Genomic DNA, 16,445 nt, shown 5'->3' with positions numbered 1-16,445 from the left:
ACGTCAGGGCTTTGTCTTGTCTTCTTATTCTCACCTCTCTCCGAAGTCTTCATCATTCTGTACCTCCGCCTCATGGGGGGCTACATCTCTCTACATAGATTTTTAATTAAACTATTGCCTTTCTTTTTGTGATCTGTGCTTCCAAAGGCTCAAACCAACAATCTAATTTGGTAATCTTGAGCTGCATTGCAATCAGTGAACCCAGAAGCCGATTATACTATTATACATAGACAATGACATCATATCTAACAGTGTATTTCTATGTATTTGTATTCTACACGTGAAAGAAAAGTCTGATTTTTTTTCATCCCTACATACTATAATACTATTCAAAATAAAGAAAATCAGTTGCAAAAAAAATAATTTTCTCTTTTTTTGCAGGCAGGAGCAAAAGCCACAGGCTCTGGTGATGTCAATAGAAGAATTTTGTGGACTTAATCTGTATTGCAGTCACTAACCCCACAGGCAGATTATACTGAGACACAGAGATACATTGTATATTACAGTGTATTTCTATGTTTCTGTATTCTAAAGAGAGAATAAAAGAAATAATTTTTTCTTCCTATAAAATGACTAAAACATAATGAAAAGCAATTACATAAATGTAATTTTTACTGTGTTTTTTAAAAAAAATAATAAACCTCACAAATCAGCAAATAACATGGACATATTTGGCGTCCCTGTAATTGACCTGCACAACACAGAGATCAGATTATTTACGGAGATTGGTAAATGGTGTAAATAAATGGCATGATTGATATTTCTTCTCTATTAAACCCATAAAAATAATAAAAATGCTACACTGCATTTTTTTGTATGCCTTTTGCAGGTGCCCACACAACACAATAACAATCTTCTATGATTGTGTTTTCTGCATTTCTCTTATGCATGTTCCCACATATGTAATGCTTTTTAGTCGAGATTTGAATCCGCGTTTATAATGTTTTTTCTAATACTGCAGAAAAGTTTTGATTCTACATTTTTACACATGTTTTTTTTCAGGCTCCACATAGAAGCCTATAGAAAAAAAAAACATAAAACTGCAGAGTTCAACAGTTTTTAGGCGGAGGTTTCTACTTTCCACGTTTCTTGGACATTTCACATGTAGCGTAAATGCCGTTTTTTTTTCTGCTGTTTTTTTGCACAGAAATTCTGCTGTGTGGAACTGTCCAAGCAAAGTGGATGTGACTTCATAAAAACGGTGACTCTGTGGTCTAAAGACGCTGAGGAACTGTGCAATTTTGGTGCTTTTTTTTTTCCTCTGGAGGGTTCTATGTGGAGCCTAAAAAACACATGTAGAAAAACTGCAGTTTCTTTTTTAAGTGCAGAATCAAAACTTTTCTGCACTACAAAAAAGACATTAAAAAGCGGTTTCACATCTGCACCAAAAACACATCACATCAGATAAGGGAGAAAAGGCGTAAAAAATGCTGCAATAATCAGAGAAGACAAAAACAAAAAAACACAAATATCCTAAAATGAAAAATAAACTGCAAATAATGCATAAAGGTAATAATAATAATAAGGGTATTTAGTAAACATAATTTTGATCAAAATAATGTACAAGCCATCCCGCCATGTCAAGGCAACCCTTGTGGGACAGTCCTAACTCTAGTATTTAAAACCTTTTCACTTGCCAAGTGGTGTGAATGTGAATAAGGGTCGAGGGACTGAACCACCAGTAATAGCATAGGCCAGATAAGATGGATTTCCCAGCTCAAAAAGAGGGTGGTCACACCCATATATGCACAGAATGCACAATGAAATGAATAAAAAAACTGGAGTCTGAACTGAGAAAGTAAGTTAATGTATATGCACAATGTAAGTGCATATTAACACATGACCATTACAAAGAGAAAACAAAACACACACATATCCGAAAATAAAAAATTGAAAAGTAAACTGCAAATAATGCAAAGGTGGTAATAATAATAATAAGGGTATTTAGTAAACATAATTTTGATCAAAAGATAGTTATTGGGTAGTTTGGTGTGGACATGCGCAAAAAACAGAAAACACAGAATTTATGCTATGTGTGAACACGGCCTTACAAACAAAAGCCAGATGTCGTATAGTGAAGATACATAAACATGAAAAAGTTTTGGCAGCTCTGACTGTGAATGAATGAACAAAAACGAAATCCAGACGTCCCAACTACTGATGAGCAGGACGCGCAGATGACGTTGTGCCAGACCTGGCTAATCAAAAGCCGCACTGGCGGAGCAGAATGGTAAGAGATTCATGGGTATCCCGTCCAGCCGCCAGGTAGCACTGATCTGGACACTGGACCGGAGTCCCATGAATCGATCCACTCATCTCTAGTCCCAACCATCTCGGACACAATGGACAGTCCCATATTAGATTCTACGCCCTGCAGTCTCGGGGATCTTCTGAATGTCTCTTACTACCACTGCCCCTCTGACATCTCCTCCTGCCAGGGGAGAGAGAAATGGTAAAAGAGCGTGGATCGGGGTGTGGCCAAAATTTACAGCTAAGCTTGCCACATAATTTGTCTCTCTTTCACTTCTTAAAAAGTTGGAAGGTATGGGAGATATTGCTCCAATACCATAACGGATGTACTGAGAGGCACACAATAGCAAGATTTATGAAAAAAAAAAACAGTTCTAGTACTGGACAACCTCTTTAACTTGTAACTTGGCCTGTTAAGATGTTTTTGATTGAAAAATCTTTTGACTTCAGTAAATGTGACCTCGTAATGCTGCAAATTCAACAAATGACCATTTTTCAGTTCTTTACAACGTATAAAATATTTGGACGCTATATTGCGCATAATGATTTGGAAAAGTGCATTCTGAGTTTAAGTTTTGAAAATAAATCCGTTTATCTAATCAAATGTGATTTACACTTAACGGTGGATGATTTGGCCATTGTACTGAATTATATGTCAACCATATAAGAAAATCAAAGAAAAATATTATTTGCGCAATAATGTGGACATGGTGTACATTGCACCTTTTGTTCCAGGTGAAGGAAAGTCCTGATATAGCTCTGGATGATGCGGACACAAAAGCTGTGCTTGTACCATTAGCCACAGCATGATGGCTATGATTGACAGTTGGCTGTTGTGAACTCATTTTATGGTCTGCCTCTGGTTTCTGGTGAGGGAACTGTTTGTGCTGACAGAGGAGTCGTGAGTTCTCTTTCCGGGCTCCCTCTGGTGGTGGCAGGAGGTAATGAAGCTGATCTAATTAACAGAGACCTGCCACCTGATAATGAGGACGACGATTGGACATCTGGAGTCTCAGACTGGATTTAAGACAGCCGACTCCCTATTTCCATGCTGGTGATTTTTTCCTGCCTCCTGAGGTCTTGGTTTCCAGCTCAGTTCCTGTCTTCTCAAGCTAAGTTTTCTCTGCTAATGTTCACATTTTATTTGGTTTTGTCTATTCAGTTTTTGTGTGGTCAGCCAGCCCTGGCTGGGGCTGTGCTGAATTTCCACTCTTATGTTACTGTATGTGCCAGTTTGCTTTTTGTCCCTTATTAGATTGGCCTGTTTTTGCTCTGTTCTCAGAATATGCCAGAGTGCAGATATAGTGGGTGAAGTCTAGTGACTTCAGGGTTTTTTTTGCTATCAGAAGTGTTGGACATTTTTTGCAGGGTTATTTGGCGTGATTGCAGACAGTATCTTTCCTTTCCTGTCCTTTCTAGTTAGTGTGGGCCCCATCGTTTGCTCAGCCTATTTTCCTACCTGTGTTTGTGCTTTCATCTTGTTTCACCGTCAATATATGTTTGGGGGCTATCTATTCCTTTGGGGTCTGCTCTGGGGCAGTTTAGATTTCCTGTTGTGAGTTCATTTTTCCCTTCACCATTGAGGTCTGATGAACTCCCTCCTCTGGTGAAGGAAGGTAGTGAGGCTGATTACCAAACACATGGGCAGCTAGATGATGACTGGGTGGCTGGAATTGAGGACTGGATATAAGGCTGCCGACGCCCTTCTTCCTGGCTGGTGATTTTCCTGCTGGATTCTTGGAGACCAGTCTGATTCCTGCATCTCAAAGCTAAGTTTTTCTGCTCTGCTTTGTACACTTCAGTTTGGTTTTTGTTTTGCCTTGTTTTTTGGGAGTTCTGCCATCCCCGGCCGGGGGTGAGCTGAATTCCATTTTTGTCTCTGATCTGTTGATCTTTTGCTCTGTCTTCAGAATATACAGTGGGGAAAAAAAGAATTTAGTCAGTCAGCAATAGTGCAAGTTCCACCACTTAAAAATATGAGAGGCGTCTGTAATTTACATCATAGGTAGACCTCAACTATGGGAGAAACACTGAGAAAAAAAAATCCAGAAAATCACATTGTCTGTTTTTTTTTCATTTTATTTGCATATTATGGTGGAAAATAAGTATTTGGTCAGAAACAAGCAATCAAGATTTCTGGCTCTCACAGACCTGTAACTTCTTCTTTAAGAGTCTCCTCTTTCCTCCACTCATTACCTGTAGTAATGGCACCTGTTTAAACTTGTTATCAGTATAAAAAGACACCTGTGCACACCCTCAAACAGTCTGACTCCAAACTCCACTATGGTGAAGACCAAAGAGCTGTCAAAGGACACCAGAAACAAAATTGTAGCCCTGCACCAGGCTGGGAAGACTGAATCTGCAATAGCCAACCAGCTTGGAGTGAAGAAATCAACTGTGGGAGCAATAATTAGAAAATGGAAGACATACAAGACCACTGATAATCTCCCTCGATCTGGTGCTCCACGCAAAATCCCACCCCGTGGGGTCAGAATGATCACAAGAACGGTGAGCAAAAATCCCAGAACCACGCGGGGGGACCTAGTGAATGAACTGCAGAGAGCTGGGACCAATGTAACAAGGCCTACCATAAGTAACACACTACGCCACCATGGACTTAGATCCTGCAGTGCCAGACGTGTCCCACTGCTTAAGCCTGTACATGTCCGGGCCCGTCTGAAGTTTGCTAGAGAGCATTTGGATGATCCAGAGGAGTTTTGGGAGAATGTCCTATGGTCTGATGAAACCAAACTGGAACTGTTTGGTAGAAACACAACTTGTCGTGTTTGGAGGAAAAAGAATACTGAGTTGCATCCATCAAACACCATACCTACTGTAAAGCATGGTGGTGGAAACATCATGCTTTGGGGCTGTTTCTCTGCAAAGGGGCCAGGACGACTGATCCGGGTACATGAAAGAATGAATGGGGCCATGTATCGTGAGATTTTGAGTGCAAACCTCCTTCCATCAGCAAGGGCATTGAAGATGAAACGTGGCTGGGTCTTTCAACATGACAATGATCCAAAGCACACCGCCAGGGCAATGAAGGAGTGGCTTCGTAAGAAGCATTTCAAGGTCCTGGAGTGGCCTAGCCAGTCTCCAGATCTCAACCCTATAGAAAACCTTTGGAGGGAGTTGAAAGTCCGTGTTGCCAAGCGAAAAGCCAAAAACATCACTGCTCTAGAGGAGATCTGCATGGAGGAATGGGCCAACATACCAACAACAGTGTGTGGCAACCTTGTGAAGACTTACAGAAAACGTTTGACCTCTGTCATTGCCAACAAAGGATATATCACAAAGTATTGAGATGAAATTTTGTTTCTGACCAAATACTTATTTTCCACCATAATATGCAAATAAAATGAAAAAAAAACAGACAATGTGATTTTCTGGATTTTTTTTTCTCAGTTTGTCTCTTGTTTGTAGTTGAGGTCTACCTATGATGTAAATTACAGACGCCTCTCAACTTTTTAAGTGGTGGAACTTGCACTATTGCTGACTGACTAAATACTTTTTTTCCCCACTGTACCTGAGTACTGATATAGTCTTTTGAAGCCTAGCGTCTTCAGGGCCTGTTTTTCCTATCAGTCGGTTGGCTCATTTTGATAGGGGTTTTGCGGATGGCAGACAGCAGCTTTCCTATCCTGTCCTATGTAGTTAGCTTGGGCCCCATCATTTGCTCAACCTATCTTTCTATCTGTGTTAGTGTTTTCATCTTGCTTCACCGTCATATGTTGGGGGCTGCCTATTGCTTTGGGGTCTGCTCTGGGGCAGTTTAGTTTTTCCCCTTTCTGTCTTTAGGCTATATAGTTCTCCGGCTGTGATCGAGGGGTCTAGGGCACCGTAGGAACCCCCCACGGCTACTGCTAGTTGTAGATAGGTTCAGGGGTCTGCAATCCGATAGCTGCCAACCTCTCTGGTTTTTCTGGACTTAGCTGTTACTTTGTTTTTTCCTCCTTCGGTGACTCATCATAACAGAATCACCAGCCATACCGCAGATCCTAGGGTACTCAATAGCAGGAGAGAATTGTAAGGGGAAAAAAGAAAAAAAGTGTCAGAATTTTTTTTTTTTTTTTTGTGTGCATATTTTTTCCTCTATATCTCTGAGGCCGTAGGGGGAATTTTTCTCTCAATGGAGATGAAGCATTTGTCTGATCGTGTGGAGCAGCTCGCTGCTGAAGTGCGGGGAATTTCCGCCTATCTTGCTCATTCACATGCTGCTGAACCAAAGATTCATACTCCTGATGTGTTTTTGGGGGATCGGTCTAAATTCTTGAATTTCAAGAATAATTGTAAATTATTTTTTGCCTTGAAGCCTAACTCGTCGGGGAACTCCGCACAGCAGGTTAAAATTGTCATCTCTTTGCTGCGCGGCGATCCCCAGGATTGGGCGTTTTCGTTGAAACCTGATGATCCTATTCTGAATAATGTGAACGCATTTTTTCAAGCCTTGGGGTTGTTGTATGATGAACCTAATGCTATTGATCAGGCTGAAAAGACCCTGTTGGCATTAAGCCAGGGTTGGGATTCGGCAGAGTTGTACTGTCAAAAATTCTGAAAGTGGGCGGTCCTTACTACCTGGAATGATGGTGCCTTGGCAGCCCTCTTTCGGAACGGTTTGTCAGAAACTGTAAAAGATACTATGGTGGGATTTCCTGTTCCCTCTGGTCTTGACGATTCTATGTCATTAGCCATTCAGGTGGATCGGCGTTTACGTGAACGCAAAACTACACGAGAGATGTTGCCACCTGTTGAACAAATGTCTGAACCTATGCAATGTGATAAGAGTTTTGTCTAGGGCGCAACGTCAGGAGTTCAGAAGGCGTAATAAGCTGTGTTTTTTTTGTGGAGATGCCTCGCATATTATTTCTGTCTGCCCTAAACGAGAGAAACGTTGTGCACACACGTTTTCTGTGGGTGGTGTTCAACCCAAGTTTCTTCTGGAAATTACTCTGATCTGCTCCCTGTCCACATTTTCCGCCAAGGCTTTTGTGGATTCAGGAGCAGCTCTTAACCTGATGGACTTGGATTTTGCTAAACGTTGTGGATTTCCTATGACACCTCTGCGGACGCCTATCCCTTTGAGGGGTATTGATGCTACTCCTTTGGCGAAGAATAAACCTCAGTTTTGGACCCAGGTGGTAATGCGGGTCGCCCCAGACCATCAAGAAAATTGCAGATTTTTGGTGTTGCATAATTTGCATGATACCATTGTTCTGGGGTTTCCCTGGTTGCAAATTCATAATCCAGTTCTGGATTGGAAATCTTTGTCTGTGGTGAGTTGGGGTTGTCGGTGTGCCCTTAGTGATGCTCCTGTTTTCTCCACCTCTCCCCAGTCGCATGATGTTCCTGACTATTTGGCTGACTTTTATGATGTATTTAGTGAGAATGAGTCTGCGTCTTTGCCTCCTCATAGGAGTTATGACAGTGCAATTGAGCTGAACCCGGGGTGTAAATTCCCCAAGGGTCGGCTTTTCAATTTATCTGTACCCGAGCACGAGGCTATGCGATCCTATATTAAGGAGGCATTGGAGAAGGGTCATATTAGACCATCCTCTTCACCCTTAGGTGCTGGTTTTTTTTTCGTGGCTAAAAAGGATGGTTCATTAAGGCCTTGTATTGACTATCGTGCCCTCAACAAAATTACTGTTAAATATCAGTATTCGTTACCCCTGATTTCTGATCTATTCTCCAGAGTTAAAGGTGCTTGCTGGTTTACCAAGCTTGACCTCAGGGGGGCGTATAATCTTATTTGCATTAAGCATGGGGATGAATGGAAGACGGCGTTTAATACTCCGGAGGGACATTTTGAGTACCTGGTGATGCCTTTTGGGCTCACTAATGCCCCTTCTGTCTTCCAGTGCTTCATGAACGATATATTCCGAGACTTTGTGGATAAATTTTTGATTATCTATCTGGATGATATTTTGATCTTCTCCAAGAATTGGGACTCTCATGTGGAACATGTTCGGACTGTGTTCCGGATTTTGAGGGAGAATTCCCTGTATGTCAAGGGATCGAAATGCCTTTTTGGGGTACAGAGGATTTAATTTTTGGGATTTATTTTGTCTCCGTCAACTATTGAAATGGACCCGGCCAAGGTACAGGCCATTTATGATTGGGTTCAGGCCACTTCTTTGAAGGCCCTCCAGAAGTTTTTGGGTTTTGCTAATTTTTATCGAAATTTATAGCTAATTTTTCTGGTATTGCCAAGCCATTGACGGATTTGACTAGGAAGGGTGCTCATGTGCTGAATTGGTCTCCGGAGGCTGTTTCTTCCTTTCAGGAGCTGAAGCGAAGATTCACTTCTGCTCCGGTTTTGCGGCAACCTGATGTCTCACTCCCATTTCAGGTGGAGGTGGACGCTTCTGAGATTGGTGCAGGAGCGGTGTTGTCCCAAAAAGATCCTGTGACATCTAAAATGAATCCTTGTGCTTTCTTTTCCCGAAAGTTCTCCCCATCCGAACGTAACTATGATGTGAGGAATCGGGAACTGTTGGCCATGAAATGGGCATTTGAGGAGTGGAGACATTGGTTGGAGGGAGCCAAACACCAAGTCGTGGTCCTTATTGACCACAAGAATTTGATTTACCTGGAGTCGGCCAAGCGCTTGAATCCTAGACAGGCTAGGTGGGCCTTATTTTTCACACGTTTTGATTTTGTGGTCTCTTTTCTTCCGGGCACTAAGAATGTCAAGGCAGACGCCCTCTCTAGGAGTTTCCTTGCTTCTCCTGTTGTGACTAAGCCTGCTACCATCTTAGGCGAGGGGGTAGTTCTTTCTGCCATCTCGCCCGATTTGAGACGTGCTCTGGAAGAGTTTCAGGAGGACAAACCTGAGCGTTGTCCCAGTGGAAAGTTGTATGTTCCTGACCAGTGGAGGAAGAGAGTGATGTCTGAAGTTCATTGCTCCGCATTGGCTGGTCATCCAGGTATTTTTGGTACTAGAGATCTGGTGAGTCGGTCTTTTTGGTGGCCCACCTTGTCTCATGATGTCAGGAATTTTGTGCAGTCCTGTGGGACTTGCTCCCGGTCTAAACCTTGTTCTCGCTCTAGTGGCTTGTTGATGCCTTTGCCGGTGCCCAGGAGGCCATGGACCCATATTTCAATGGATTTTATCTCTGATATGCCTGTCTCTCAGAGAATGACTGTTATTTGGGTGATTTGTGATAGATTCTCTAAGATGGTCCATCTTGTACCACTCCCTAAGTTGCCATCTTCCTCTGAGTTGGTGCCCTTGTTTTTGCAACAGGTGGTTCGCTTGCACAGGATTCCTGAGAACATTGTATCTGACAGAGGAGTTCAGTTTGTGTCTAGATTTTGGAGGACTTTCTGTTCCAAGCTGGGAATTCAGTTGTCCTTCTCCTCTGCCTTTCACCCTCAGACCAATGGGCAGACGGAGAGAACAAACCAGACTTTGGAGTTGTATTTGAGATGTTTTATTTCTGCCGATCAGGATGATTGGGTTTCATTTTTGCCCTTGGCCGAATTTGGTTTAAATAATAGAGCTAGTTCTGCCACTTTGATGTCACCTTTTTTTTGTAACTTTGGTTTTCACCCTCGATTTTCTTCAGGGCAGGTGGAGCCTTCTGCCTGCCCAGGTGTTGACACTGTGGTGGAGAGAATGCACCAGATCTGGGACCAAGTAGTGGATAAGTTGTCTCTCTCCCAGGAAAAGGCCCAGCGGTTTTCCAACCGGCGTAGGACCGTTGGTCCCCAGTTTAAGGTGGGTGATATGGTTTGGTTGTCATCAAAAAATATCTCTATGAAGGTGGCTTCTCCTAAGTTTAAGCCTAGATTTATTGGACCTTACAAGATTTTGGAGATTATTAATCCGGTCTCTTTTCGGTTGGCTCTTCCTGTCACATTTAAAATTCATAATGTGTTTCATAAGTCCTTGTTGAAGAGGTTTGTTGAACCTGTAGTTCCTGTGGTGGCCCCTCCTGACCCTATATTGGTTGAAGGTAACATGGAATATGAGGTAGAGAAGATACTGGATTCCTGTCTGGCTAGACGGAGACTCCAGTATTTGGTTAAGTGGAAGGGTTATGGTCAGGAGGATAATTCCTGGGTCTCTGCCTCTGATATTCATGCCGAAAGATTGGTGTGTGCCTTTCATTGGGCTCACCCGGATCGCCCTGGTGGCATGGATGAGGGTTCGGTGACCCCTCCTCAAGGGGGAGGTACTGTTGTGAGTTCATTTTTCCCTTCACCATTGAGGTCTGATGAACTCCCTCCTCTGGTGAAGGAAGGTAGTGAGGCTGATTACCAAACACATGGGCAGCTAGATGATGACTGGGTGGCTGGAATTGAGGACTGGATATAAGGCTGCCGACGCCCTTCTTCCTGGCTGGTGATTTTCCTGCTGGATTCTTGGAGACCAGTCTGATTCCTGCATCTCAAAGCTAAGTTTTTCTGCTCTGCTTTGTACACTTCAGTTTGGTTTTTGTTTTGCCTTGTTTTTTGGGAGTTCTGCCATCCCCGGCCGGGGGTGAGCTGAATTCCATTTTTGTCTCTGATCTGTTGATCTTTTGCTCTGTCTTCAGAATATACCTGAGTACTGATATAGTCTTTTGAAGCCTAGCGTCTTCAGGGCCTGTTTTTCCTATCAGTCGGTTGGCTCATTTTGATACGTGTTTTGCGGATGGCAGACAGCAGCTTTCCTATTCTGTCCTATGTAGTTAGCTTGGGCCCCATCATTTGCTCAACCTATCTTTCTATCTGTGTTAGTGTTTTCATCTTGCTTCACCGTCATTATATGTTGGGGGCTGCCTATTGCTTTGGGGTCTGCTCTGGGGCAGTTTAGTTTTTCCCCTTTCTGTCTTTAGGCTATATACTTCTCCGGCTGTGATCGAGGGGTCTAGGGCACCGTAGGAACCCCCCACGGCTACTGCTAGTTGTTGTGGATAGGTTCAGGGGTCTGCAATCCGATAGCTGCCAACCGCTCTGGTTTTTCTGGACTTAGCTGTTACTTTGTTTTTTCCTCCTTCGGTGACTCATCATAACAATTTCCCCTTTTCTTGCTTTAGGCTTATTTAGTCCTCTGGCTGTGACGAGGCGTCTAGAATCATCGTAGGTACGCTCCTCGGCTCCTGTTAGTTGTGTGGTTAGGATCAGGGGTCTGCAATCCGCGTAGTTACCAACCTCTCTGGTTTTCTGTGACTTAGCTTGGTTTTGTTTTCCTCCTCGGTGACCCAATCATAACAGTTGGCTTCCCAAAGGTACTCCAATTTTAGCTATTTAAAACTTTAGGCCACGTTCACACGTTCAGTATTTGGTCAGTATTTTAGTACATCAGTATCTGTGACCCAAAACCAGGAGTGGGTGATAAATACAGAAGTGGTGACGTGTTTCTATTATACATTTCCTCTGATTGTTCCACTCCTGGTTTTGGCTTACAGATACTGATGTAAAATAATGACCAAATACTGAACGTGTGAACCTGGTCTTCGATCATATAATGGTATAGTTGGAAGGGACCTCCCGGGTCATCATGTCCAACCTTCTGCTCAATGCAGGGTTCACTAAACCATCTCCGATGTCTGTCCAGCCTCCGTTGCTGCATTCAGATGTGTTGCTTTTTTCATATTATGGCATTTTTATCAATGAATAACTGCCGACATCTCATCAGAACACAAGAGTAAACTAAAACTTTAAGCAGTTGTATATATATAGTAGCTCTTATCTCCTTGGGATAAAAATCATCTTCACAATTTATTATACTGATAAACTTATTATTATATTGTCTCTTCACCAAAGTGAAGGTGTATTCTTACTTTGAAAGTAGACATCAAAGAGATAGTAAACTGAAGGGGTAGCATTACAATAAAGATGAAGACACACAGCTTTCTATATTTCCCTTGTAATTTAAGACATTCAAATCAAGCTCTTGGATGACCATAAAAATGAACCCTAATCTGTTAATACACCTTACATGATTGTTCGGCTAAAAGTTATCTTCCCCAACTGCCCCATATACACTCACTGGCCACTTTATTAGGTACACCTGTCCAACTGTGTGTTAAGACTTAATTTCTAATCAGCCAATCACATGGCGGCAACTCAGTGCATTTAGGCATGTAGACATGGTCAAGACAATCTCCTGCAGTTCAAACCGAGCATCAGTATGGGGAAGAAAGGTGATTTGAGTGCCTTTAAACGTGGCATGATTGTTGGTGCCAGAAGGGCTGGTCTGAGTATTTCAGAAACTGCTGATCTACTGGGATTTTCACGCACAACCATCTCTAGGGTTTACAGAGAATGGTCCAAAAAAGAAAAAAAATCCAGTGAGCGGCAGTTCTGTGGCCGGAAATGCCTTGTTGATGCCAGAGGTCAGAGGAGAATGGGCATACTGGTTCGAGCTGATAGAAAGGCAACAGTGACTCAAATTGCCACCCGTTACAACCAAGGTAGGCAGAAGAGCATCTCTGAACGCACAGTGCGTCGAACTTTGAGGCAGATGGGCTACAGCAGCAGAAGACCACACTGGGTACCGTTCCTCTAAGCTAAGAACAGGCATCTGATGGCTACTTTAAGCAGGATAATGCGCCATGTCATAAAGCTCGAATCATCTCAGATTGGTTTCTTGAACATGACAATGAGTTCACTGTACTCAAATGGCCTCCTCAGTCACCAGATCTCAATCCAATAGAGCATCTTTGGGATGTGGTGGAACGGGAGATTCGCATCAGGGATGTGCAGCCGACAAATCTGCGCCAACTGTGTGATGCCATCATGTCAATATGGTCCAAAATCTCTGAGGAATGCTTCCAGCACCTTGTTGAATCTCTGCCACGAAGAATTGAGGCAGTTCTGAAGGCAAAAGGGGGTCCAACCCGTTACTAGCATGGTGTACCTAATAAAGTGGCCAGTGAGTGTATATGCACAGCTGGCTCAGCTAAGCAAGTATGGGACAAAGAAACAATCCGCAGTTAGACGCCAACATATCCAATCTTTCTTTTCCCTGACATTTTGATTTTCCTTGAAGTACGTAACAGTCCTTAAGAGTTCTAAAAAGAATATATAGCTAAATCAGAATACATACTCTTTGCTTTTCTGGGTCAACAAAGCGGATTCCAAAGTAGTCCTTCTCCAGCAAGCTGTAGTGATTGCAGATATGATCAATAAGAAACTGGCCTTTGGTCTCTTTCTAGAAAATAAGATGAGAAAAAGAATATAATCTTAGACCTGGTAACAATTAAGTATCCCTTTTGTTTTTTGTAACTTTTCAAAACAAGTTGTGTATACATGAGGAATAACACTATTTCTAGCCAGGATCTATTTCTCACTTTCAGTTGTTTCTGACCTTGTGGGTAAAGACTAGCTGCGATGATTTCTCAGTTCAGATACACAGTACACATAGAGAAATCGATTCCAGCTGGTCTTCATTTGAACAGCACACAGACAGAAGCAGCAGCATGATAGATATTATACATCAGTACTGAGCAGTGTAGCTGTGAATCCAGCACTAGGGTGCCATATAATTGCTTACTAGAAGGTGCAGCACAAATCTGTTTCGCTTCACGGGCTAGTGCTTCTTCCTGATCCTGCTGCTCATCCCTCCTCAACTTTTCATTACAGCTATAACATGATACTTAAGTTAGTTGGCAGTTTGTCTTGCGCTGACCAAGACAGATTTGAGTTACAGTAATGAGCAAAAGGGTAACAATGTTTTAAACTTTTGAGTTTCAGGCTCCATATCTAACCATCCACTACATTTTTTAACATCATTTTATAGACAATAATTTTGGATAGTGCATACATAAATTTGACTTGCAAATATTTAGCATATTATTAGTTATGAGGATTCTAGTTATGTCATTGTATTGTTACGGTTTTGTTCCTGGTGGTGGAAAAATCTTTTTCTTCCTGTGTAATACAAAATACAACCTGTTCTCACATTCCCTAATAGCACAAAGTATTATTAGGTTGATTCCCAAGCAAAAAGTCACTGGTTTGAATCGAGGAGTAGACATGAAGATTTCCCAGGAAAACAGAAAGTATCATCCAGCTCATCGATAGTGGTCTCTTGGCCAAGAAAATTGCCAAACTGCATAATGTCAGTGCCATGACAGTTGGAAGGATACAAAATGAAGTCCATCCATCCATTCAAAAATTCAAAATCCAAGAGATGGACGTCCAGGAAATATATCGGAGTCAACAAATCGACACGGTCTCTCAGGTCTGGAGCGACATACACAGAGATCACAAACATCCATGCAAGCACCGTGGGACACAAGTAACACAAGTCTGAATGGTTACTTGAAAAAAGGGGAAGAAGCTGTGACTTCTATATCGTCATTAAAAGCATCCGTGCGAGATTGCAAAAAAGTATGAAAAGTTGAAAGTAGAAGATTGGAAACGGGTGATTTGTTGCAATGAGACCAAAGTCAAAAGACTAGCCTCTGATGGGCACAAACGGATCTGGAAGAAATATGGGAAAAAGGAGCTAACAGACTGAGAAATTGTAGAAACTGTCAGGTTTAGTGGAGGAAGCCTGATGATATGAGGTTGTTTCACAGCCAAAGGCACTGGACACTTGACCAGGATACAGCTGAGCTGTATATGAGAATCCTACAAGACGAGTTACTTCGTACACTCAAGTACTATGGGTATGAAAAGGACTAAATAGTGTTCCAGGAGGACAATGACCCTAAGCATACGTCAAGATTGGCAAAGAAATGGTTCAGTGACAATAATAATAATAATAATCTTTATTTATATAGCACCAACATATTTCGCAGCGCTTTACAGTTTAAAAGTTTCAAAACACAAGTCATAAGTAACAACGTTAACAATACAAAAATTAAAGCAAAATAAGACGACCCTGCTCGTGAGAGCTTACAATCTACAATGAGGTGGGGGAGATACAAAGTACAGGTGTGTATTTACAATTGTGTATTTACAATGAAGGTCCAGCCATCTTGAGGGAGTGAAGGATGGATGGAGATAGTGAATGGGCTACACACACACATTTACACATAGAATGACTTTGATTAGTGAACGTGATAGGCCGCTCTGAACAAATGTGTTTTGAAGGAGCGCCTAAAACTATGCAAATTGTGGTTCGTCCTAATTTCTTGGGGTAGAGCATTCCAGAGAATAGGAGCAGCACAGGAGAAGTCTTGGAGTCAGGAGTGGGAGGTACGGATTAGTGCAGAGGTTAGTCGAAAGTCGTTTGCAGAGCGCAGCGATCGGCTAGGCCGATAGACAGAAATGAGGGAGGAGATGTAGGGGGGTGCCGCACTGTGGAGAGCTTTGTGGTTGAGAACAAGTACTTTGAATTGGATCCTATAATGAATGGGCAGCCAGTGTAATGACTGACGAAGAGTGGACACGTCCGAGTACCGATTAGCCAGATGGACGACCCTGGCCGCTGCATTAAGTATGGACTGGAGAGGGGATAGTCGAGAGACGGGGAGGCCAATTAATAGAGCGCTGCAGTAATCCAGGCGGGAGTGGATCAATGCTACAGTGAGGGTTTTTGTTGTTTCCATGGTGAGAAAAGGGCGGATTCTAGAGATGTTCTTTAGGTGTAAGCGGCAAGAGCGAGCAAGAGATTGTATATGGGATGTAAAGGAGAGATTCGTGCCAAACATAACACCCAGACAGCGTGCCTGCTGCCGGGGTGTTATTGTGGTACCACCCACGGTGAGGGAAATGTCAGACAATGAAGTAGAGGTGCTGGAACCGACAGTCTCCAGACCTCAACCCAATCAAACACTTGTGGGTAGAGTTGAAGAAAAAGCTGTATACATACCCAAGTGAGTAAACCAGTATTCGCAAACTTTGAGAGCGTGTAGAAGAGACCTGGGTTCAGATTTCGATTGAGACATACTTAAATCTGATTGAGAGCAAGCCCGGTAGGATTCAGGCAGTGTTGAAAGTCAAAGGTGGATTTACAAAATGCTAACAAAAGAATAAAAATAAAATGTTTGATTTTTATGAGTAAAACAGTAACAATGCAATGGCCTGACAAGAATCTGCATAACTAATCATATGATAAATAGTTGCAAGTAAAATTTATATATGAAATAGCCAAGGTGATTGTCTACAAAATGATGGTAGTCTTGCATTCAAAGCAGCAGTGGATGGTGAGATATGGAGCCTGAACCTCAAAAGTTCAAAACACTGTTACCCTTTTGCTCTTCAAGGTATTTTCAAAGTTAAAGTAGCATGGGGAGGATAAATCACTCTAA

The 16,445-nt window shown here is 42.4% G+C and overlaps 1 protein-coding gene across 2 annotated transcripts in view; it reads right to left on the bottom strand.

Moving 5' to 3' along the window:
- Positions 1–16,445, bottom strand: part of FRMD3 (FERM domain containing 3) — a 245,599-nt gene that overhangs the window by 128,224 nt on the left and 100,930 nt on the right. For both annotated transcript variants that reach the window (XM_073546031.1, XM_073546029.1), the window contains exon 2: positions 13,292–13,396. In XM_073546031.1, the coding sequence (XP_073402132.1) occupies positions 13,292–13,396 (105 nt within the window). The remainder of the gene's footprint in view (positions 1–13,291; positions 13,397–16,445) is intronic.

Source organism: Dendrobates tinctorius, unplaced genomic scaffold, assembly GCF_039654945.1.
Source record: "Dendrobates tinctorius isolate UK_male_01 unplaced genomic scaffold, ASM3965494v1 ptg000144l, whole genome shotgun sequence".
In the NCBI taxonomy this organism is placed as follows: domain Eukaryota; kingdom Metazoa; phylum Chordata; class Amphibia; order Anura; family Dendrobatidae; genus Dendrobates; species Dendrobates tinctorius.
This window is presented reverse-complemented; position numbering and strand designations above follow the sequence as displayed.